Raw genomic sequence first — 24,577 nt, forward strand, 5'->3', positions numbered from 1 at the left:
AGGGAAACTTCGATGTGGAACTACAGACATATCTGCATGAATTTAGGGTGCTTCCCCCCCATTTCCTTCTGATGTAGAGTATGCATTAGATATGGCATTCCCATTTATTCATTTTTTGTATTTTATATATGTCCTTAAATTGACAGTTATGGAGAGCCAAGTGCATTTCGTTTCTGTTTGAAAAATTGTTGCAAAGCAGGGAAATATTTTTGAGGGCTATTAAAAGATGCAGAGACAGTGTAGGCACATAGTAAACAACATTAGGCTTATGTTTTTTGAATGGGTAATGTAGAAAACCTATTCCCTGGCAAAGCAGAAGTTAAAAATCTTTCTAGTGTTCAGTGAATTCAGAAACTACAACTTTTGAGCTTTGTGGTTGAAAAAAATTCTTGGTTTTCTTCCTTTCCTAGCTCTGGCTTTCTGTGAAGATTACAAGAGGAGCGTCTACACAAGACACTGACTGTGCAACAGCTGAATTATACTGCACAGTGGCATATTAGAACTGTTGGTGCTGTGACACTCATGCACTCAGTATTATTCAGTTACTGCTCAGTAGCATCACTTAAAAGGTGTTTGCCATGCTACTGCACAGTAATTCTGGTTACTGTGCATTTATATAGTACTTGATTATACAAGTACTAAACAGATGCGCAGTAACCACTGCACAGTAGTATCTCATGTAGACATGTCCAGTGACAACAATTTCAACATGGTCTATAACAGTGATTCTCAACCTTTTTCAATTAGAGGCAACCTTCATTATATTTGAGGCACCCCTTGGAAATGCTAGCTCTTAGTTTTCACTAATTTTTTGACTATGGAAAATTAGTAGAGCAGTTTTCCTGTTGCAAAGAACTCAGAAAGACCACAACAGGGCAGAATGTTTTTTAAACTATGGGCTCTTTTTGGAAATCTCTGGGTTTATGTTGCCTAACAGTGATAAAATTGTGTAGCACTCTGGGGCACCCTTGAAAGGATCTCAAGGCACCCTAGGGTGACACAACACCCTGCTTGAAATCACTGATCTAAAACAAAGTCTCCCTTAATAAAGGTGCTGTAAGGCAGTTAGTGTTAAAAAAAATTCATAATCAAATTAAAATGGAACCTGTAAGTGTTTGCATGTGAATGTAACTGTAAGAAGGGGTTTACTGATGTTTTCTCAGATTCTGTAGAGCGTTTTTACATGTGCTCCGGTGGGGGGAACACTTTAATTAAAGTGGCTCTAAGAGCCGCTGTACTTAAAAGTGCCCATAATGTCTTGTGTATCAGCGTCCCCACACTTCAAAATGGTGGTGAGGGCATTTTAAAGCTCAGTGAACGAGCTTTAATTTAAGTGCCACCACCACCATTTTGAAGTGCGGTGATGCTGATACATTAGAGAGAGAGAGGCTGCCTGGAGGGTGCTAATTAGTAGGGGTGTGCGAAGTGGGCTCTATTTGATTCAGATTCGGCCTGAATCGGGGACAGTGATTCGATTAGTTGATTCAGATCACTATCCCTGATTCAATTTGGCTGAATCCAAATCTGAAGATTCAGTGCTGATTCAGAGAATCAGCGATTTGGATGTAGACACAGCTTTAAATGTTTCTTCTACATACCTTGAGGTACCAGCCCAGCTTGTGATTGCTGCGATGCTGGGGCGGATGGAGCGTCCCACAGGAGTGCCGGCGGGGGGGGGGGCTCCACATACTTGGCAGTGAACCTGGAAGTGGACCAAAAATACTTTTGGTCCACTTCCGGGTCTTCCGGGGAGCATGCAGGGGGCCCCACCGTGCCCCCCAGCTCAGCAATCGGCTGCGGGGGGACTCTAGGTGCCGCCCCGACCCAGGAGGCACCAGTCGCTAAGCCAGGGGGTGCGGGGGTGGGGGGGCCCTATGTGCTTCCCAGCAGACCCAGAAGTGGACAGGAAGTGCTTCTGGTCCACTTCCGGGTTTGCTGCTGATCGTGCTGGGGAGCCTCCATGCTCCTGTGAGACACTCCGTGTGCCCCAGCATCACAGCATTCACAAGCCACCTGCTACCTAGAGGTATGTAAAAAAAAAAAAAAAAAAAAAAAACATTTAAAGCTGTGTCTATGTCCGAATCACCAAATCTTTCCGAATCTCTTCAAATCGAGTTGGAGGGTTCTGATTCAATCTGGAGAGATTAAATGGTCCTCCGATTCGATTCGGATTCAGAGATTCAGCCACCGAGTCGGGCCAAATCTCCACCAAATCGAATCGGGAACTGAAGCTTCACACAGCCCTACTAACTAGCATGCTCTAGCACCTCAATTAATTGAGTCTGCTCTGACGTGCTGCAATTACAGCGCCTCGGAGCAGCCTCTCTGCACATGTACAGGCATTCAGTAATAATGTTGGATGCCAGTAGGATGCTACAGACAAAACCTTTTTTTCATTCTTCTTTTAAATCACCAAAAACCTTCAAAAAAATGAAAAGAAATTAGGCTGTGGTTGCCAGTTAAACTAAACAGAAAAATATGTTAGTAATGAAGATGCCCACATACTTCTTCCTGAGTTTCTAGAAACAGCTTTCTTGCTTTACAGTCAAATAAAATTATACTTCATATGTTTTAGATGGGTAACAATATAGCAGTGATTCTCAACCCTGGGTTGCCATGAGGTTTTTTGAACATGGTGCCACAAGTATGAGGAGATAAGTGAGGTTTTTAGAGATAAACTAAGTAGATAAGCACAGGCTCAAGCTTGTCCCTTCCTCGATGATTCTTCACTCCCCACTGCTGGACCCCTCTGAAAGGAGGCAAACACTGTATTATATAAATTAGTGTTTTTATATTAGGTTCCACACAATTCACAAAAGTTAGGAAGGTGCATTTCAAGTTCAAAAAGATTGAGAACCACTTCAATACATTCATGAGGTATAAGCACACACAACCCAGCAGTGCATATCTTTATCTAGTAGGAAGTGCTAAAACATGGTGCTTTCAGCAATCAGTTTTTCCTGGACAATGAGAGCACTACACTACAGTACTATGCCGACCTGATATTATGCCAACATGATATTGACTCTCAACAGGTATGCCTTGTCATAGGCAAGTTGTTTTTATTGTTAGCCTAACTCACAACAGCCATATGTAATGAACTGCAAACTAGACTGAAATCTATTTATAACAGTGATCCTAACATTGATAAATTTGTTGGAAATGAGTGCAGTATGTTTCTGAAATGTGCATTTAATCCTCTTGGCAAAGGCTTAGTAAATATATCTTCAAGAGGGTGCAATTAGAACTGACATCCTGAATTCTTTCAGTTACATGGGTGACTGGTGGTAACTTTGTTAACTTTCATAGCCTTGCCTGGTTTATGCTGGTAATAACAGGCAGTAAAGTTTGGTCTTATATATTCATATGGAATAGCTGATAGCTTCCAATCTATCTAGACAGTTCAAGGTTGCAGACATTAGAAATAGCTTAGACAAGTGATTCTCACCCAGAGTGTTGTAGCATCCTTGGTTTTAGGGTGCTGTGAGATCTTTTAAAGCACTGTTAGGTATACAAACACCTACTCATGACACAATAGATAAAACCAGAAGCTGCGTCTAAATGAGCATTGCTGTGTGTTATGTAGCACTGCAGACCTATGTGTGGGGGAAAAAAAGCAGGGTGGTGCACGTGGGTGCAGCACACGCCACCCAAAACCGAAACCTGGCCCACTGGAGCCATGCTTCAGCTGCTGGCTGGGCTCCAAGATGCAGGAGCACTGCAGCTGCACCTTCCCTGGCCCCCAGGACCCCAGGAAATCCTGGTGTAAAAAAACTCTACACCTGAAAAAAGCAGGGCGGCACATGTGGTTTCATAGATTTCATATCATAGATTTCATAGACATCAGGGCTGGAAGGGACCTCGGAAGATCATCGAGTCCAGCCCCCCGCCCAAAGGGCAGGAAGTCAGCTGGGGTCATAGGATCCCAGCAAGATAAGCATCCAGTTTCATCTTGAAGGTGTTCAATGTAGGCGCTTGAACCACCTCCGGTGGCAGGCTGTTCCAGACCTTGGGGGCTCGAACAGTAAAGAAGTTCTTCCTTATGTCCAGCCTGAAACGATCTTGAAGTAGTTTGTGACCATTCGACCTCGTCATCCCTTGGGGCGCTCTGGTGAACAAACGTTCCCCCAGATACTGGTGGTCACCCCTGATAAACTTGTAGGTGGCCATCAGATCACCCCTGAGCCTGTGCTTTTCCAGGCTAAAGAGCCCCAGGGCTCTCAGCCTGTCATCGTAGGGTCTGCTTCCCTGACCTCTGATCATGTGCGTGGCTCTTCTCTGGACTCTCTCAAGCTTCTCCACATCCTTTTTGAATTGTGGAGCCCAAAACTGGACACAGTACTCCAGCTGCAGCCTCACTAAGGCCGAGTACAGGGGGAGAATGACGTCCCGGGATTTGCTTGAGAAGCATCTATGGATGCAAGCCAGCGTTTTGGTCGCATATGGTTGCAGTATAGACAAGCCTTTAAGTTGTCAAATTTCGTTTTAAAGATAGCCCCAACTCTCCATACGCAGGAATGGCGGGGGAACCACAACAACACTTTAATATATGGTTGTTAGTAATACTTCTGACATTACTCAAGAATTTTGAGGAATCACCACTCTTCTCATTTACTGGGTAAAAAACCCCCCAAAAACAAAGTTGTAAATGGCATATGGAAGAAGTCTTGTATTTCCCATCCCCCAATTTCAAATTGGCTTTATCCATCATTTACTATTCTCTGGGTCCGACCCCGGAGCCAATTTTCCAGCCAGTGGATCGTGGAGGACCCAAGGCGACAATTGGCCAGTTTCTCCAAGAGGCGATCATGGGATCATTGGGTGGTGTCAGTGTGAACCACCCAAAAGTGGAGCCTGGCCTGCTGAAGCGATATTTGGGCTGCCAGCCAGGCTCCGTGCACTGGACCATTGTTGCTGGAGCTCCGTGAGGCCCCCAGAATTCCGGGTAAGGATGTTGGGGCCAGCCCAGGTGCTGGCCCCAGCCTCCACTGCCCAACCCAAAGCCACACACCAGAGCATGTATGCATCGGTGTTCCCCAGAGACAAGTAGCAGTGGCACAACTATGTGCCGCTGCTATTTGTCTCTAGGGAAATGCACATGCACACTTGTCTGGACACGCGCAGAGATTTCAAAATAGGAATACATAGGGTCAAAAAACATGATGAACTGTTGTAGTCTTTCTGTGTTATTCATAATAAAAGAATATCTCTATTATTTTTTCATAGTGCAAAAATGAGTTTAATTTTTGATATGGGCTGCTATTAAATTCTAAAAGTAGTGGAAGGATGCTGTGAGCCAAAAAAAAGGTTAGAACCACGGTCTTTGACAGACAGAGATTGGGATTGGACAGAATGATAGATAGATGTATATTACAACATATTCTCTAGTTATTTTTGTGATATACCATACTAATATAGACAATCAATTAGCCAGCAGCATAGTAAAATTATTGCTTCAAGCTGATTTCTTACCCCTTGAACCTGTGATGCATCTGTTGCAAGTCTTGTTGTCAAAGCACCAGGGCTGTTTCTGTGGTCATCAAACCAACCAATCTCTTGCCCCAGCATAGCCTGGAAACCAATTTTCCTTAATCGTCTTGTAAGCAACTCACCAGACTTAGCGAATGCATATCCCTGATAGCACAAGAACAAACACAGTTACTGTACAGACAAATGTATGCACAGAAAAAGAAACGAGCAAAAGAAAGTTTAATGAATTTCTATTACCTGTAGGAATTGTGTGAAAAGTGACATAACACCAACAAACACAAAGAGCAAGCAGATTGTGTTTATCTGGTATCTTTGCTCTTCCTCATCAAGAATGGAAAAGGTCTTGAAAAAAAATGGAATAGTATAAACATTAGATTGTCAATTGAGGCACCTGGCTTAGCGAGTGGGAAGAATTTCCTTATCATAATGGACAGGATATAAAATTGGTCCCTTAAATTGACAGTAAACCAGTGGTGCTCAAGCTTTGGCCTATGAACCAGATTTGGCCCAAAGAGTTGTCATTGGCCTATGGATGGTTCCAAGAATTTGGCAATGAGGGAACAATGACGGGGTTAATTGCCACTCCCCTATTGCCAAATTTCCAGACCCATGGAGAACTTTGTGTGCTGGATGATATGGCCTGATCTGCTAAATCATGCCAGCACACAGTGGAGCCATTGGTTATTCCACATCCAGATTCTGTACACAGGATAAGGCTGTTGGAGGAGTTGGGCCAGTATGTGTCCAGATCCAGCAGGCAGGGTCAGGCTGGCATGTGACCTAATTCAACACACAAGGTCAAGCTACATACAAGAGTGAGCCAGCATGTACAGGTGGACCGGTGTGCTAGATCATACCCACTGACTGGCTCTGCATGCAGGATTTGGCCCACAGACAGGCCCTGCAGCACTCCTTCAGCCCAGCTAGAAGGTTGAACACCACTGGGTTGAGCCATCATGGGCCTGATGTTCAGCTGTTGCAATAAATGTAGCTTTATTGACTTCAGAGCCTTATTGATTTATACCCTCTGAATGTCTGGACAGCAAACTTTAGAAGTCAGCTTTATTTTTCTGCCTTCATTCATAGAAACTCATATGAAAAGTTATTTTACTCCACTGTCAGAATTCACAGGGTTAAAAGACTAAACACTTCTTGGAACTGAGGCAACCCACATTTAAATACAAAATGCAAATCAGACATTATTTGATTATTTCACACTCACTATAATGACAGTGTAGCAATATAAATAAATAGAACCAGGCTAAATTTACCAGAGAAATGTTCCCAATTTAAAAATTAAAAACACATCCTAAACACTTATTTAGAGTTTTCATTTCTTTGCATGTATCACACTTCTATTAATATTCTTGTAGTTTGTAAGCATTGGGCACTGAAGTGCTTTTGTCTTTAGGAACCTGAATGTTCATTTTCACAGTGATTCCTATGAGAAATACAGAAGCAGACCACCACCTAGGTTTCATTTTGTGACAGCCCATTGTATGAAAACCTTTAAGCACAATCTTGACTTATAAGTTTGTTTTAGTATCTAAATTATGTAATATTTATTTAAAGTCTGAAATCCTTTAGGATGGATTACGTTTGAACAGTCATGCTTTTAAATCTAACCAGAGATAGGGCTTAGCTGTGAAGTTAATATCCAGAGCACCATATGAAATAAGTTCTTCTTTGGATCTAGAGGAGTCTGTTTGAGCCACAAAGGTTAGGCCCAAATCTAGATCCATAAAATTCAAGGAGGATCATCATTGAACATAACGCTGCTTGCTGAACATGCCCATTACACCCAGAACAGTCTGCTAGCCCACAGGGAAGAAGAGCAGGGGATCTGAAAGAGACCCAGACAGTAGGGGCACGGGCAGTAACATAACTAGTGCTGGGCAAGCAGGGCATTTATTTAGAAGGCATGTTCACATATCAGCATGCTTTGCTCTAAGGAAAGAGCATGGTGTTTGACCTCTAATACTTAGATCTAATCCATCTTAAGTTCTTATGGTTACATAGCTGGCAATAAGAAAAGATGCTGAAACATTATTTTTAGTTACGGTATAAAATACCACAAACTACATTTAAACTTTAGCCTTAAAAGGTGTACCCAAACTTAGTTATGGTTTAACAACGATCTCTCCAAAAAAGTGTTTAGAAGAAACTGGAGTATGAAATTCATAAATATGGTTATTCTCTACTGGAAATTCCATTGCAAAGTATTTTTTTTAACTTTGTGTATTGACTTCCTGGCAACAAATTAAACTCTGAAAAAATAATGATGCCTGGATGGATACTATTTAGTGTTTTGAGAGACAGTTTGTTCCAAACATCTATTCTATGCTAATACTTTCAATCACAGAGTATATGACTTGACTGGCTTCATCTACTTAAAAAAATTATGCAGTCTCTTGTTATTTATTCAGCACTACAAGGTCATAACGTGATAATATATCTGCTGCAGTTCTTTTCAGCTTGATGCTACCTACAATACACTTCTGTAACTCATTTTTTCCTTAATAGCTCAGACTGTGAGCAACTTTGGCTTATATTTGTAATTTATGTACGAAAAAAAGATAAAGTGAAGATGCAGCATCTGTTTCTCAGTAGGATTTAGTTCAATTTTATATCTGAACAAAATAAGACACAGGAAGGTGAAGTTAGTGCCTTTATAAACTATGTTGTATACTGAGTTTGAATTAGTAAACGATGCCTAGTAACAGTGTAAGGGCTGTAAGTTCTTGTTTTCTTCTCTACTATTGAAGAATACAGTGTAAATGCAAAATATATGTCTAAATGGTTATATAAATGGCAGAAAATATTAGTAAAGTGAGCATTTCATGTATATAGCCAGTACAAACAATGCAAGCATGATAACAACAGATGGCTGCCATATAGTGGATGTTAATTACTATGGTTACTCTCATCTTTCATCTGAAATGGCAGAAGCAGAAAGCACACTGAAGGGCACAGGAATATTAATATATACATAAAACACTATGTGCTATGGATTATATGAATAATGCAGTTGTGAAATAGAGTAAAATACATTTAACTTCATGGTTTCTTATGACTTTCTGTGAGCAAGTTGTATGTCTGCTCTGCTCAGTCACTCAAATGTGCTAAGGTGATCCATAAAACACATGAAAATAGAATATCTTATGTCTCTTTCCCCTGTGTGTATTGTCTTTCTCCAGTGGAATACGGAAATTATAAATTACATGAAACTAAGTGTTGCAGAGCAGTGGCTTCCAAAACTTTGGGGCAAATGTTTTGGAAGCCACTGCTAACAACCTCACTATTTCTTGTGAATCACTGGCATTCTTATCATCAAACTACTAACTGTAAAAAGGGGATGAGGTGGTGACATCTGTGAACTGCCAATGATCAATGGACCACAGATTATTCACAAAAATTTGGTAAAAACATGTTCTTACTAGGAACCACAGTTTAAGAGCCAGTCATTATCAAGAGAAATTCTTTGGAATTATGCTAAATGTGTAAAAGTGCATCCCTGTACATAATTATTTATAAAGAAATATATTATATTTGCCTATCATCTTCAGAACGGGATAGTAAGTGACACTGAACAAGGATCCTACTTACATTTAAGTTGATAACAAAACTGTTACTGACTTCAGTAAGACTAGTCAATGGAAGTGAATCTTCTCCACCGGATATAAGGATGTTATGAGGACAGGGCTAGGTTATGCCCACATTCCTTAAAGGAGACAGGCCTAGACAGATACAGAGGAGAATATGTGCTGCTCCCAGGTAAATAGGAAGTTTGCAAGAGTCCCAACAAAATTTATGACTGAGTCAGTTGCCATTCGTTCTAGGGTACCTAGTACAAGCCTTGGCCTCAAGAAAGCAGGACAGTGAAGAGGACTTAAGCATGTGCTAAAAACAAAGCGCAGCCTCAACTGAGATAGCTAAGCATGTGCTGAGATGCTTTTATAAACTGGGAATATAGTTCAGATCCCCTACATCCCTCCTCCCAAACTGCACCCTGTGGCTGAAAATGTAGTTAGTATTTGCTTGCGGGAGAGCCAGTTCACCTCACTGGGGATATAGTCTGCCCCTGAAAATTTGTAATGTAAGGTAGAACTAGCCAGCTCTGTGCACACATTGATGCTTTTGCCTGTGTTCATGTTCTGGTTTCCTGCTAAAAATCTTTGTCTGGTCCTTTATTTATTGTTTGTGGTAACATCTGAGTACCTTGAAAACATGTCTCTCATTCTACTAGATGCTTTTCTATTTAGCAAATGTGTTTTGTTTCCTTTCCTGAGTTTATTTTTCCTAGAGCACAGGACAATACATCTATCATCAGTATCAAGTAGGGTGTTCAGACAGCTCTTGGAGTAGGATGTATGCTCCATCTATTAGCAGGCTGTGTGCCTGGCTCTGCAGTAGTACAGCAAAGCCCTTGTAAGTTTAGGAATAAGAAGACATGGAGTTTGTTTTGAAAGTCAGGTCCCAATTCTTCTGGGAATTGCAATGCCTTTTTCAAAGTGCTGAGTGAACTCCCTTTCACTGGGTCTCAGGCTTGCAGATGATACATTCAACCAGGAAAATGAAGCATCTTGCAGGAGGTATTGAGGTACTAATCTGGAAAGGTATTAGACACCTAACTTGCTATAGGGCTCCTTTGATAAATCCCCAAAGAGAGTTACCCATCCCAACAGTGAGCATTACAGCACCTCACAGTTAAGTCCCATACTACTGAGTGTTGTCCACAGCCTTGAGTTAGGGGCCCAGGTTACTAGACAATGCATAGGTGTCTACAGTGGGGTCCACAAAGCCAACCATGCTAAGTAGAGAGCCACCTTAATAGCCAACAAGATATGTCAAAGACAAGGATGTGCCTTAAATCCTACTTCTGTCTAGGACTTAGAATTAGGTGCCTAATTTTGGACTGAAAGGTGCTCCCTCCCTCCTATCAGGACTCTCAATCCTGAACTCTGTCCTGGAGTTAGGCACCTAAGCCTTTTATTTTAATCATTAGCACTGTGATTAGACCACTCAGCTAAGATAAGGAAGACGCCCCTCCAATTTTCCAACTTCCTAGGAGATTGCCCTAACCACCAGTAGATAGGTTAGTATGGAGTGGGATGTTTTCCATGAATCTATGCACGTTTATACAATAACAAATTATTCACGGGAATATGGAAAAGAACTGAGATGCCTTCTCCCAGATGGGTGCCACTGGGCTACTATCACTCTGTCTTGTTGTATTGTCCAATGATTGTTTTATTATTCTATACAATGTGGAACAACTTTACCAGGAGCAATTGAGACCATCCCAGTGATTAAGTCACTCTCCTCTGATATTGGAGATGTGTGTTTGAGTTCCTTCAAGTAGACAGGGAAAGTGAATCCTGAGGTTTCACATCCTGGACTACCATTAAATTACTGGTTAAAAAGGGGACAGCACCATCACTTTCTACTTTGGCTTCATTTTAAAAGAAGAGTGACCCTTGCTCATTCACTAACAGAAAGATTATATGCAACTGCTGTGGCACCTCCCTGCAGCCCTGAGTGAGGGGCTAGATTTAGGACACTGCACTTGGAGTGTGTGGACTTCAGGGAACTCTCTGCTGAGCATGTTGGCTGTTGTAGATCCTGGGCCAATGTGCCTAACTCTTCACTTTAACTAGAGAGCCCAGACACCTAGCTCAGGGTTTTGGATTCCATTCCAGGAGGCCGGCTCCTAAAAGTTCAGGATAACAGCACCTAACTTTCAGTCCTTTTGGATCTGACCAAAAGTCATCTTGGGGGACAGTCCAAGACTATGGAACAAAACACAACAAATATTAAAGAGCATTACAAATCTCCTGTGATTAGCAGATGGACATCTTCAAGTTTGCCTTGTCTAAAACAAACATAAGATAGTGTGTACACTTCCACAAGAAATGTTATGCTCTTATGTACAATACCTCAAACTACAAAAACATACCATATATACACATTGAACACACATTTTGCCATTTGAAAAAGAATGATAGAAAGAAGGAAATACACAATAGAAGTGAGTCATGTCACTTAATTCATTTCTTCAAGAAGTTGAACTATTATGTTGATAAAATTCATATAAGAAGCTACATAGAACAGAGCAAGAACAGTGTTTAATCATCAGAACATCTTCCTGATAGGCAGGAAGAATTATCCATTTTACTGACTGGAATATATGACAAAGCAGTTAAATGCCTTGCCCTAAGCCACAGGAGTCAAGTTCAGAGGCAAGATTGTAGCAATTCCTATTTCACAGTTGGTTCCTCTGCACTCTTGCCTACTCTAGGTGTTAACAATGTAAAGGTAATAACAAAGACAAGTCTTTGCAGTTTAAAAATATTAGCAGGACCTACCCCAAGAATCTGACTGAATAGCAGAGCATAGAGTGGATTGAGTGACCCATTCACAGCTGCTCCAAAAGATCCAAACAACATGTAAGGCCATTCTGGAGCATTGTATTTCAAAATCCTTGCAACTGGTGCGGGTTCCACTTCCCCTTCTTCATCATTAAGAAAAGTTTCCTACAAAATATATTGTATTTATGAAGCAGAAGCATTCTACAATGACACTTATAACAGATAACATTAATCTACCCACAATGGGTAGCCTTAGTGATGTGAGCTCCACTTCACAGCCTCCATTACCCTATTCAGACCATTTTCCTGAACATCCACAGAGAATTTCTGAGTAATTTAACTTGGGCATTAAGTTCCTAGCAATCAGTTAAAAGAGCACGGTGTCACATCACTTAGACTGTTTCCAAGTGAGCAGACACTCAGCATGTATGCATTACACAAGTACTATTGTATTTCCCTAGCAATGTGTGAAGGACAGGTAATGGCAAGGCGCATAGCCCTAACTTCACCCATCACACCACCTCTACCCCAGCCCCAGCCTGAACAGTCCCCAAAACCAACGTGGACCTTATGGAGAATCTCACATTATATTTTAAAAGGAGATGGATAGTGTTACAGAGGCAGCTAAGCTTCATTTTGTGGAAGTAGAGAGAGCAAAGTATCTCTCTGTGCACAGCTGGGAGCAAAAATTTGCCTTCTGTATTCAATTCAACAGACAGCCTTGTCTTTTTCTAAACTACTGCTTTTATCAAGATCAAATGTGACCATGCCAGGAAATTTTATCCGCTAACTGCTCCCACTTCCTGAAGCCCTGCAATGGGCACCTGCTGCCACCAGGGGGAGCTCTAGGCTCTCCCCTGGGTGCTAGCCTAAGGGCTGGCAGGGAGCACGGGGCCAGGAGACATATTTCCTGGCCAGGACTGGGATGTTACACCCTGCCCCCAGGGGCTGCCTGCTTCCAGGGTGGGGACAATGTCCCCCTGCCCCAGCAGCAGAGAGATCCTGGCCCTGGCTCCCCAATCAGGGGCAGGAGACTTGAAAAGAGCTGCAGGGGAGGGGAAGGTCCCAACTCCCTGCCCCAATGTGCTGGTGGGGTATCTAGCAGCTAGCTCACTGCTAGCTGCCCCACTGGCATGTTGGGGCAGGGGACTGTGACCTACCCCACCCCTGTAGCTCTTTTCAAGCCCTGTGCCTCAATCACCCAGTCAGGGCATGAGGTTGGGACCTGCCCCTGAACAGGACAGTTCCCAGCACCTGCCCCACACACACAGAGCTTGTTCTCCACTCAGCTCTGCAAATGCAGACCTGGGTGGGGAACAAGCTGGGGACTTTGTTCCCTGCTCAGCTCCACAAGCATGGAGCTGGGTGGGGAGCAGGCTGGGGAGCTTGTTCCCCACTCAGCTCTGCTAGTGTAGAGCTTGGTGGGGAACATGCTCTCCATCCTGTTCCCTGCCCAGCTCCTCAGGCCCCACCAGCAGGGAGCTCTCAGTGCCAGTTCCATAATACTGGGAGATCCTTATCTCCCAGTGATAGCTCTGTGACAGCGAGACTGGCACTGGGAGATCTTTATTTACCAGCACCAGCTCTGCGGTCATGGAGCCAGTACTCAGCGACCCTTATCTCCCAGTGCTGGCCCTGCAATCACAGAGCTAGCACTGGGAGATAAAGATCTCCCAGCCCCCATGCCCCATCATGACCTTGGAGCAGTGGGCCTGGAGATCCCTGCTGCCAGGGCAGAGGGACATAGTCCCTGCCTAGGCTTGGGTGGTGGAACCTGCTCTAGCAGCTGGGAGCTCCTGGAGGCTGGGAGCAATCTCCCACCCCCTGGTGGGCAGGTGACTGGGAACAGATTTGCTTTTGGTCAGTCTACATGAGCATTACTGCACTGATACCAATCGAAAGTAAATTTGCTACTTGCATTTGCAGGCAGCAAAATTACTCATGGTTAGCAAGGTTTACTGCATATTAGGCATGTACACATGTAGATGCATACGCTTACTGCACAGTAAACTATGCTACTGTGCAGTTAAGCATCTTGTGTCGACATGCCCAGTGTAGGGTAAAATACTTTGTCAACAATACAAATATTAACCCATCTCTTATTTATGTTATGCTTAAGTCTTAATTTCAAGCTACCATAAAGAGAGAAAGTGCAAGGAACCCACTTCCCTCTATTATTCTTTCCTTATGCAAGACTGCCTGTGCTTCTCCAGTGTGGGGCGTGGTGTCATAAGTATATCACACAACACTCTTACTCCAGTCGCTCTGTAGACAAGGAGAATTCATCACTAGGGTAACTCCTGATTCCAACTGCGTCACATTAGGTGTTAATTAGGACCATCACATTTTGCTGCTTTCCTATGCCGCTATAATGCCTTCAGCCACCTCAGCTCAGGCAGTTTACCTTCTGCTTCCTCCAGAGCATATCAGGTGCAAGAGCTGTTACTGAACGCTTATATTATTTCCTCAATAAGGGGACTTATTTTATTGTTCATGGAATTTTTCAAAGCAGTGGTGCTGAAGGCATTTGAACAGACTCTGTGTCAGATCAATGTGCTTGAACTGTGATTAGAACAAAAATTACACCTTGAGCCAAGCCCACATACTACTGGTAATTACACTTCACTTATGTGAAATGTCTTCACCTTAAGTGCAGAATACTCATAATTAGTCTCAGTAAATTTAGAATATCCATCGCTGAGTTATTACTTAGTCTGTGCTTTAATTTGAGACAGGATGGTTATAACAACAAGTACTGTGCTGAGCCTCGATCATATATTTTAGTCATATTATTGGAAGTGACCCAGGGAACAAACATTTTCAATATCTATCTGGTATAAATTTGCAAGACTGAGTGGGTGAGAATGTCCTGCTTTTCCTTTTCTGATAGTTAAGGTAGGTGCCCAAGTCACTTTCCTGATGACTGTACTGTATTTATTCACAGAACAGGCGCATAGTGCCCTGCACCAAAGAGAAGCAGTTCTAACTGGTGCTGGCAATTTCAAGGCAGTTGCTTAATATATATGCTGCATACTCAGTTCTGCACCATTTCCAGATCACCAAAAAATTGATCCAAAGCTCAGTGAAATGGAGAGAATAAAACTAATTGATTTCAATGAGCTCTGGGACAAGTTCCAGTTACACTCCCTGTTGACTTTACATGTACAGATGATCTCAAGGTCTAGTTCACTACTGAACAAGCCATGAAATTTCCACCTCTAAATGACTGTTGTACTTCACAAAATGAGCACTTTCCTTCTTGTGTACTACATTTCCTTTTGTGAGTACACTTACTGCAAATCCTTTACAACCAGACATACGGTCTACTAGGATTTGTCTTTGGGCAAATATGTATCAAAGCCAGTAACAGCAGTATCAAGCTAAGGTAAAGGAGAAGGCCAGAAGTAATATCATTGTTTGGACACAGAAAGGATGTATGCAGGATGATATAGCTCCAACAATACCATATAGGCAATAGGCAAAGCCAAATAACATAAAAACATGCTTTGTCTGTCTGCAATCTAGTAATGAATTATTGTTTCTAACCTTTTTAGAAGATGTAAAGTCTTCATCATAATGCAGTATATTGTATACAGCATCTGAGTGGTCTCCTGAAATGGAGAATGGATGTTCAGGTACCACATTAGAGAGCTGAGACCTGGAACGCTGCCGAATTGAAGCTCTGTGAAATGGAAGATAGAAAAGATCTGTCCCTCATGGGCTAGATGACATCATACTCAGATTCAAGGGTGGTTCATTTCTCATGTCAGTTTAGATAATAATCTGAAATCAGGGCTTACTGAAACAAATTTAAGGACTCCTACAAACTCTATCCACCACCTTCCTGAATCTCCTAAACTGCAGAAGGAAGAACTGGAATTATTTTTTTAGTCTATCCAGGGGTGCATAACTCAACCCTCACTGTGGTTTTATACCAAAGTCGCAGTGTTTACTCATGAAAAGAATCAGAGAATTTCTGTTCCACATCAAATATGTTTGACAGGGCATCAGAAAAGTGATGCTCCTTCAATACAGTCAAAACAATTTCATTACAGATCTGTCAGCCACTGTAAAGTAGCTTGTACTACACACCACCTCACACAGTAGTGGAACATGAACAGTGAATACAGTAATACCATGCATACTAACTTTCCACCTAGCCTGACAATATGGAGTCTCGGGATCTGGGATTTCAGCATCTTACACTTGCTGCTTTGGCAGTGTTGTCTGAATTGCTCCCCTCTGAAATTAATAAATACAGTACTGAATCACAAGATGTCTGCTCTCTGGAAAGAAATGCCACGGTTATAGACATGAATGTGAAATCCCAGATGACCTTTAGTAATAGTAGTAGTAATATAGATCAGATAAATAGTTTCCTTATAACCTATTTCTAAAGCGCTGCTAAGCAAGTTCCATCAAGGAGTTTTGGGGTATACCTTTGGAGTTCTGTCTCTGATTGCATTTTTAATGCCCAAGCCTATGTAGCAGTAGTAATAAAAATGTCCTTAGATGTGAAGAAAATACAGTCTCCCAAAACAGAATGATTAAATTCCAAAGAAATTATTTTTCCATGCTATCAGCTTATATGTAGATAAAGTAAATACATATATGTGGTTAGCATGAATATGAAGAGTGCAATATGAAAATGTTAGGCCAGAATCCGGGTCCTTGCTTTGTATGTTAAGTAGCGCTTTACATAATTTTCCACTACCCTATTTACTAAAGGACAGCATATGGTCCAGATGTTTTCAGTACCATGGGCAACTCCATCCATTATTATATGGTGTTGCTTGGATGAGAATCCATTATTACAGAAGTTGCATAGAGTCAGCAGGCTTTACAAAATAAAGCCCCCATTCTTGGTCTTGCAAAAGCCAATGTCTACTGTATGAGTAGGACAGAGGGCTACTCAGCTGAGAAAATGCTAGTGCTTAATAGCATAACAAAGGGAGAGCGACCAGGAATGAGCCCTGGGTGCCAACGTAAAGGAGGGTCCCAGATGCAGGTGGAGAGGGAGAGGGGCTTGAGCCTTTAGCCTTGTGGAGCAGAGCAAAGTCAGAGTTCCCCTTGTCATCCCCCTCCCCACGGGAGATGCCACTGTTGTGAAGGAATGTGTTAGGTATCACCATTAAGATCCAAGTTAACCTGGCGTTGGTCTTGCATCCAACACTGAATTAAGGACTTTGGATTCTTGCCCACCTTATAAAACTTATGTAAGGGTAGTAAGCAGTTGTAGTAGGGAAAAGTATTGGAGGTGATACCTCCTGTCACAGCAGCAGCCTGCCCCAACTCTGCTCTGCACAACTGGAAACCTGAGCCCTCCTTCCTTCCTTCTGGTGCTCCAGGACACAAACCCCATCAGGTACTCCTCTTCTAGAGGATAGTACCTCTGCCACCTCAGATACATAAATGAAGGAGGAATACTTGGCCTGTCCTATAGCCATTATATATCTGCGCAGGATGTCAGGACTGGGTATGTGTATTATGCCCTCACTTTAAGTATGAGGACATATGCTTAGCATGCATAGAAAGTGAGATGTTCTATGTTTAGCAGTCTTTTCATTGTCTTGATGGGCTTTGGATAAGGCACTTCTTAAACAATCTACAAGTTTCCAACTGGATTGTGCCTGCAGTGCCTCTATACGCACTAGCTACAGTGACTGTAGCTTTCTCATACCTTGTCTGCATCAGACACAGGATACCATGCAGGATCCATACCATGCGATTGAGGAAAACCTGACAAAATATGGACATGTGGAGATGCATCTAGAGGTGTGGCAGCTAGAAAGGCTTACCGCAAGCTGGCTCGATAGCTCCCTCTTCTAAAAGGCTGCACTCTCTCAAGGTTTGGCTCAAGCAAGTTATTTTCTGTTACTGTAAAACATAAATGTTAGATGCTCCTTAGTTTGTATTAGAACTGAACATGTTCTAAACCAGGGGCATCAAACTCACCAAGCCCTGCAGGCCAGATGAGTGGTATGGGGCTGGTGTGTGGTCAGATCAGGCCCAGAGACTGGGCCTGCAGCCTGGATCCAGGGTGCAGGGCTGGTCTCATACAGGTGCTGCATGCAATATACCACCCAGACCAGCTCCATGTGCCACATGAGGCATGTGTCTTGGACCAACCCTGCACACCAGGTACTTGGCATGGAGTTGGGGCTAGGGGCAGTGAGTACTGCATGTGGCATACAGGCTGGTCTGGAGCATGCCACATGTGGCATGTGTCCCCCATCTGGAATCCATGGGGAGCACCACAGGCTACGTGATAGGGCTCCACAGGCCAGATGTTTGATACCCCTAATCTAAACTAGCTGTTTATTTGCAAAACAGAAAACTATCCCTAATCCACGGTAGGAATGATTTGTAGGAACCATAACCTATTCTCTGTACCTTTGCATTAAACATAGTATGTTAGGGAATTTAATATGGACTTAATGATCATCTCATTTTGAAACTGGCTGTAGCTACTGAAACCTGTTTCAATATGTTTGTACCACAAGTTGCTCTCATCCTTCAAAGATAATCATACCCAAGGTCTGTTGTTTCACAGCACTACAACATATGAGTCCTTAAGTCTTTCATTTCTAGAAGTCTGGGTTCAAATATGCCTTTAGGAAAAAAATGTGGACTTACCAGTCCATAACTTGCCTGTATTTCAAATACAACGTGGTTGAATTGTCAGCACTTAATTAAGATATAAAATGTCAGTGCATTGGAGGCCAAGAAGGATACCATGACAGATTTATATAAGGAAGGTCATTCAGGCCATAAGTGCAAAATACCCTTTGCCAGTGCTATCAATGTATCACTTTTATGGACAATAACATTCAGCCTTCAGAAAAACTAAAGAAAAACAATCATCTAACATAAAAAAAATCTATGTTCTGTAGACTTTTATACCATTTCATAAAAGAAGGGCAAGAGACTTGCTTTTTACTGCTGTTTCATTAAGTGTTTTGTCTCCTTGGCTTTGCAAAGTCACCAGTGTAAAATAAACCCCTTTTCTTTCCAGCAGCTCCTCATGTGTTCCTCTCTCAACAGCCCTTCCATGCTCAAACCCGATGATGACATCAGCAGTTTTGATTGTGGAGAGACGATGAGTCACTGAGATTGCAGTGCGGTTTAGATGAGCCTGACAGAGAGAAGGAGCAACGTTTTTAGGACAGCACACTGAAATTTTGAGATACGCTGGTCGCATCTACATGAGTCGGTAGGGTGGCTGGAGCCATTGCCTGAGGATACAGGGCTCCTGGCTCTGACCCCAGGCAGGACAGGCCAGGCCACGGGAATCAATCCCAGGACAGGTGGGCCCAAGCTGCACCCTGGCGGCTCTGACTTTGGCCCTGCCCCAGGCACTGGGAGCTGAGCCCCACTGGGGGTGGGGGGAGGGCAGGCGGGAGAGCCCAGCCCTGCTCCTTGATGACTGGGGCCGGCAGTGGCACTGGGCTCTTTTCGGTGCTCAGGGCAGATGGCAACCTGGTTTTCACCTGCATGCAGATCTGGGGGCACATGCCCCCCAGGAAGAGCCCAGCACAACCCCGCAGCCCTCCCAGGAGGCACGTAGCAGCAAGAGCTGTGCTCCCCTGCCCTGCACCCACCAGCAGCTCCCCCTGCTTTGCTCTCTGCTGCAGTCCCAGCTGCACCCGTCCCCCCACCCCTTCCCTAGTCCCAAACTTAGTCCATCCCTCCCTCACCACCAATTTTTCCCTGATTCAAAATGAGTTTTTTTCCTTTTCTTCTTTTTCATCCCAGTTTTTATGTTTCGAAGGTAAACCCTGAAAAATTCCCAATTTTTTAAAAAATAAAAACTGAGAATGTGGAACACTACTCATCAGTCATCTTCAGACACATAGATATGACAATTATAGAAGATAATCATCCTTGACTGCAAGAGATTGCTGATGGATATGAGGATTTGACTCTGATTTGGACTATAAGGTTTTCTACATGTACTGTAAACAAATACCTAAATGTTGAGTTCTAATGTGTTGCTGCATAAATGACATGTACCAGTGACACTACCTCTAATGAATGAATACTAATTTAAATAATAATGAAAAGGTTAAAGGCTAGTAAAACTTAAGCTGTACCTGAAACTGTTATGAACATGATGAGAACTTCGATTTCAAGAAAGATAGAATACACTCAGCGAAAAGTTGTGATTTTCTAAAGTAATGCATTCATGTTTTCTGAATGGCTTACTGTTTTGATGAACCACAAAGGAGACACATGTCTAAGCACCACTGAACTATGTAAACACATAATTCCAAAATTTGTAACCTCCAAGCCCTTGTTTTGCTGCTGCCTAATAATGGAGATATCTGAAGCTCCTACATGCCTAACTGTCTGCTTTTGGGAATTTCCAAAACTGCATAAATCTCAGCAGTCAAGCACTTAGCTCATGTCATTAGCATCCATAAGCTACCACGACCTCACTCACCTGTGGGACCCAATCCAATAGGGAATCTCCGACCACGTGCCAGGTTAAAACTGACACACAACATGATAGACAGGCGTGAATCCCAGTCAGAGAGAGATGCCTAAGTCCTAGAGTGGGGGTGTATCTTAAGATACATCTTTCCCTTCAGGATTTTCTACTGGCTAATTTAGGCAGCTCCCCCCTCAGCATGCTTGCTTTGTGAGATTCCATTTTTAAATGTCTACATTTCCCCAAGGATGCCTAACTTGGGGCTGTGTATTCCATATGATGGAGGGTACACATTGCAATACTCTAGTTCTTTTATGCCCAGCAGACAGCCCCTTCACCTCAATATGTATATGGCTCCCATCAGGCTAACATCTGAGCATCAAAGAACCTTTTGAAGTAGTAGAAGAAAGTTAGTGGTGACACAAAGATCCCTGATCAAAGAGGAACATCATTTCCAGTGGTTCCTCAGCATTCTCCTACTCCCAGGAGCTGAAGGACTCATGGTCTGAAGCAGGGTAAAGGATGGCAACTCAGAATTGAGATGCCCTGGGGAACCAGCATAATCAAAAGGCAAGAAGGTTATCTTAGTAAGCAATCCCTTTTCTCTTTAGATATCAAAGATTAAGTGAAGCCAAAAAATGAACAAAAATGTATCCACATCTTTGTTCTAGATAAACCTCTTACAAAAATTCCACTGGGTGTGTCTACACATTAATATGAATGCAGTGCAATAAAATTTGGCACAGTTCACACTGTTCACAGTTCTCAGGCACAGCATTTCAACATGCACCCTGGCCCACAGCCTGTTGAGCCAGAGCAGCACAGTCCCAGCTGGCAGGGGGCCCTTGGGGCTGCTCTGACCCAGCTCAATGTGCTGCAGAGGGGCTGGCTGGGGCACAAGGGTGCTTAATGGCAGGGCTAGCTGGCTGGCAGCCCTGTACTGAAGCTCCCTCATGCCCCAGCCAATCCTGTCAGCATCTACACATGTACTGCAGTGGAGTAAATAACTATGCTGTAGAATAGTACTTGTATCTGACAGTACTAATCAATGGAAGAGTTAATCAGTTTACTCTACCCTAATAGCTCTGCATGTGTAAAACCATCCAGGAAGAGCACACACCAACTACTGAAACTTCCTTAGCCTGACGAAGGGTTTTTGAACCCGAAAGCTTGCTTAATAACTTTTCTCCAACTATTTGGGTTGGTCTAATAAAAGATATCAAATTCACCCAAGGAACCTTGTCTGTGTAAACCGATGACACTTTAGAGCTAATTACGCAACTCTGGAGTAAGCATCTCATATAGATGCACCAACTGAGAAGCAGAATACTTTCCAGGAAAGACCTTCTGGACCCCAGCAGAAGTGCATTTTTTCTTCGGAAGGAATCTCACTGACTTAATAGCTGTGCAGCTTTGGGGTTCTGGGCACGTTATCCATGGGGAAAGCGCATTAACGAAGAGGAGGAATGAACAGGTGTTCTCTAGATGAAGCAAGCAGAGATGAAAAGCAAGTTTGCCAGAGCAAAAGAACCTGGAAATGTTTTCTAAATTCCTAGGAAATAAGAACAACTGAAAAAAGTCCTTCTCTATAATGTCCTCATCCAATATGGAACTAAACCTCAAACAGGCATTTGCTACTAGTAAAAACAAGATCATATCAAGGTAAGAATTCAGCAGATTTTTCATGTGAAACTTTTTCTTACTAAAGAGGTTCCTGTTTCTATTCTGAAACAATTTGCTAGTTTGTAAATTCATTGAATTGTTTAGGCTGAAAAATACTGAAAAACTAAAAAGCTGAAACCTTTCATTTCTACATTTCCAAAGCAAAACATTTGGATTTTCCATGTATAGATTGCATTTTTTAAAATATACAAGTGAATTTATTTTTAAAAAGGTGAATAAAAAAATCTCAGTGTTTATTTTGAGTCAATCCAATATGACATTCAGCACTAATCTGGTTAACTTCATTTGGCAAAAATCAACAATCTGCAGATGGGCATATTTTGCTCTAACTGCTCCATTCCCACAAATAGTTGCTTCTTGACTTAACAAAGGAAACTGAGCTCTTCCTTCTTCAGATAATCTATTGTAATCAGGTTGTCTGTTGAAGAAATACCTTCAGCATATAAAAGGCTCACATCCTGATATTTCCATATAACAACGTGACAGGCACTGGCCTTAAGCAACCAAGTTTGAAAATTCTGCTTCTGTTTTTAAAAAAATCAAACAAACCATATTTTGCTCATGGCAAAAGGTGTGTTGCATTTTTCAGTGCAAAACAAAGCCACTCAAAAAAATCATAGTTGTTCCATTTCCCTACAAGTATGAAAGTAGACCCATTTCACTAACAACATTATTCTAATTAATTTTTCACCCTGAGAATAAGTTGATTTCTTAGGAAATTTTGGGCCCTTTCTAAGCAGTAAGTAGCTTGGATATGTAAAAATCAAAGTAAAAATTTTCACATTTTGTTTTCAAAATAGCCGTTCAACTGAAATCTGTAGTGAAGTTAAATTATGACCTTTTAGATTGACAGAAATTATAAAAGAAAATCACATGCATTTCCAGTGCTCATTTGGAAATTTATTTTCCAGAATGGCTGGAATTTTTACCTGTATACCTCCAGATTCTTTTTTAAGTACATAGAAAATGTTAAGAGCAATTCCCTATCATTAATTATGTTGCACCACTTAGTACGTGTGAAACAAATGTTAAAGGAAAACATAAATACTGATTTTTTTATTTTTTTGTTTACACACTGTGTAAGCACCTTCTACAATACATTGAAAATGTATTTATGCCTCTCTAAACTTGATTACCACCATAAAAAGCAAACCTTATGAAGCGCTTCATGGACAATAGCTTCACTTTCGTTGTCCAATGCTGATGTTGCCATATCCAGTAGCAGGATTTTTGGGTTTCGGACAAGGGCTCGAGCAATAGCTATCCTTTGTTTCTGACCTCCGCTCATCTGGTTTCCACCCTCGCCTACATGTGTATCAAATTGCTGAACAGAGGAGAAAATTAGAATGAATCATATAGCGAAGGGCTCTGCTTTGTTCCCATTGAAATCAGTGTTCACACTTCATAGGAACAGGAGGAAGGAATAGGCCTGAGAGGAATAATAATCTCTGAAAGACCAGTAGTGTTAGAACTTGTTCTGCCCTCCATATGGCGACCCCTACATATTCAACAAAACCCTTCCTCTTAAATAGGGAGGCTTACACTACATTTTGACCCAGAGCAATTCCATCAGAAAGAGCTGTAACATAGGTGAAAAATCTCCCCTCTCCCCATCTCTCGTGGTGACCTACTAGCAAACTTTGCAGCACCCCAGGCTTGCTTCAGAATGGCAGGTGCCCATCTGGCTTTACATGATTCACATGCATTGTAGTACACCGATATCAGGTATATGGTACTGCTTTGTTTCTGTTAACACTTAAGCTTGGTCTACACAACAGACTTTTGCCAATGTAGCTATGTTAGCTAGAGGTGTGAAAAAATCCTATCCTATACATGAGGCAGATATGCTAACCAAGGGGGCCTTTTGCCATCTTAGCAAATGTAACTGAAGATGGTATAACTATGACAGCCGAAAAACCTCTCCAGCAGTATGCACACAATTGCCACTAGAAAGCTCGGCTGACTTATCTACATCTGCATAGCTATAGTAGCAGCATCTTTGTAATATAAACAAGCCTATAGGTGAGTGTATAGTTTGTGTGTGGTTAGCCTGGGACGTAAACAGCTAGGTGGAACTGCATGACCTTATTTCTGTAGTATTACCCCAAATTAAAATCTCCTCATGCTCACTTAAAACCAAATCCTGTCTTTCTTCTACTGCACTTCAAGGAAGTTCATGTTGTCTCGGACGGCCAGAGCCGACTCGAGGTGATCTAGTAATTACTCGTTCGTTGGGTGGGCTGGTGAATAGAGAGGCAGACAAGGCTTAATTGGTTGCAAAACTTTACTTACGCCGCTTGTAGCTGCAACGCTGACGGTCCGGTCGTCTGAACAACTACGTGAGTTGTTCCAGCTGGCAAGGGTCAGGCTAGCTCATCCGTCCACAAATCAAGCCAGCGGGGCAAGGGTATGTCGGGGATTGCGCTTGGCGACGGGGAGAAGAATCGATAGGTGATCAGTCTATCGATTAGCTCAGCCGCAAGTCAGATCTCTTTAGAGGCACTCTGCAGCGTGCTCAAAGTTCTCCGACTTGGGCGGAAGTCGCACGAAATTTTAAACGGCCAGCAAGCCAATTACCAGCCGCCACGTAGGAATAATTTAGAAC

The 24,577-nt window shown here is 42.4% G+C and overlaps 1 protein-coding gene across 2 annotated transcripts in view; it reads right to left on the minus strand.

Moving 5' to 3' along the window:
• The window catches only part of ABCB11 (ATP binding cassette subfamily B member 11), a 97,730-nt gene that overhangs the window by 15,698 nt on the left and 57,455 nt on the right, over window positions 1–24,577 (minus strand). Inside the window, exons 1-9 of one of the 2 annotated variants that reach the window (XM_025206471.1) lie at window positions 24,103–24,260; window positions 23,126–23,296; window positions 18,792–18,993; window positions 17,657–17,735; window positions 16,008–16,100; window positions 15,405–15,540; window positions 11,856–12,023; window positions 5,728–5,832; window positions 5,473–5,634 (exon numbers count right to left, since the gene is read on the minus strand). In XM_025206471.1, the coding sequence (XP_025062256.1) occupies window positions 5,473–5,634; window positions 5,728–5,832; window positions 11,856–12,023; window positions 15,405–15,540; window positions 16,008–16,100; window positions 17,657–17,735; window positions 18,792–18,993; window positions 23,126–23,260 (1,080 nt within the window). In that variant the 5' untranslated portion in view covers window positions 23,261–23,296; window positions 24,103–24,260. Of the gene's footprint in view, window positions 1–5,472; window positions 5,635–5,727; window positions 5,833–11,855; window positions 12,024–15,404; window positions 15,541–16,007; window positions 16,101–17,656; window positions 17,736–18,791; window positions 18,994–23,125; window positions 23,297–24,102; window positions 24,261–24,577 lie in introns of those variants that run through there. The other variant, XM_025206470.1, reaches the window with a different exon arrangement.

Source organism: Alligator sinensis, unplaced genomic scaffold, assembly GCF_000455745.1.
Source record: "Alligator sinensis unplaced genomic scaffold, ASM45574v1 scaffold143_1, whole genome shotgun sequence".
In the NCBI taxonomy this organism is placed as follows: domain Eukaryota; kingdom Metazoa; phylum Chordata; order Crocodylia; family Alligatoridae; genus Alligator; species Alligator sinensis.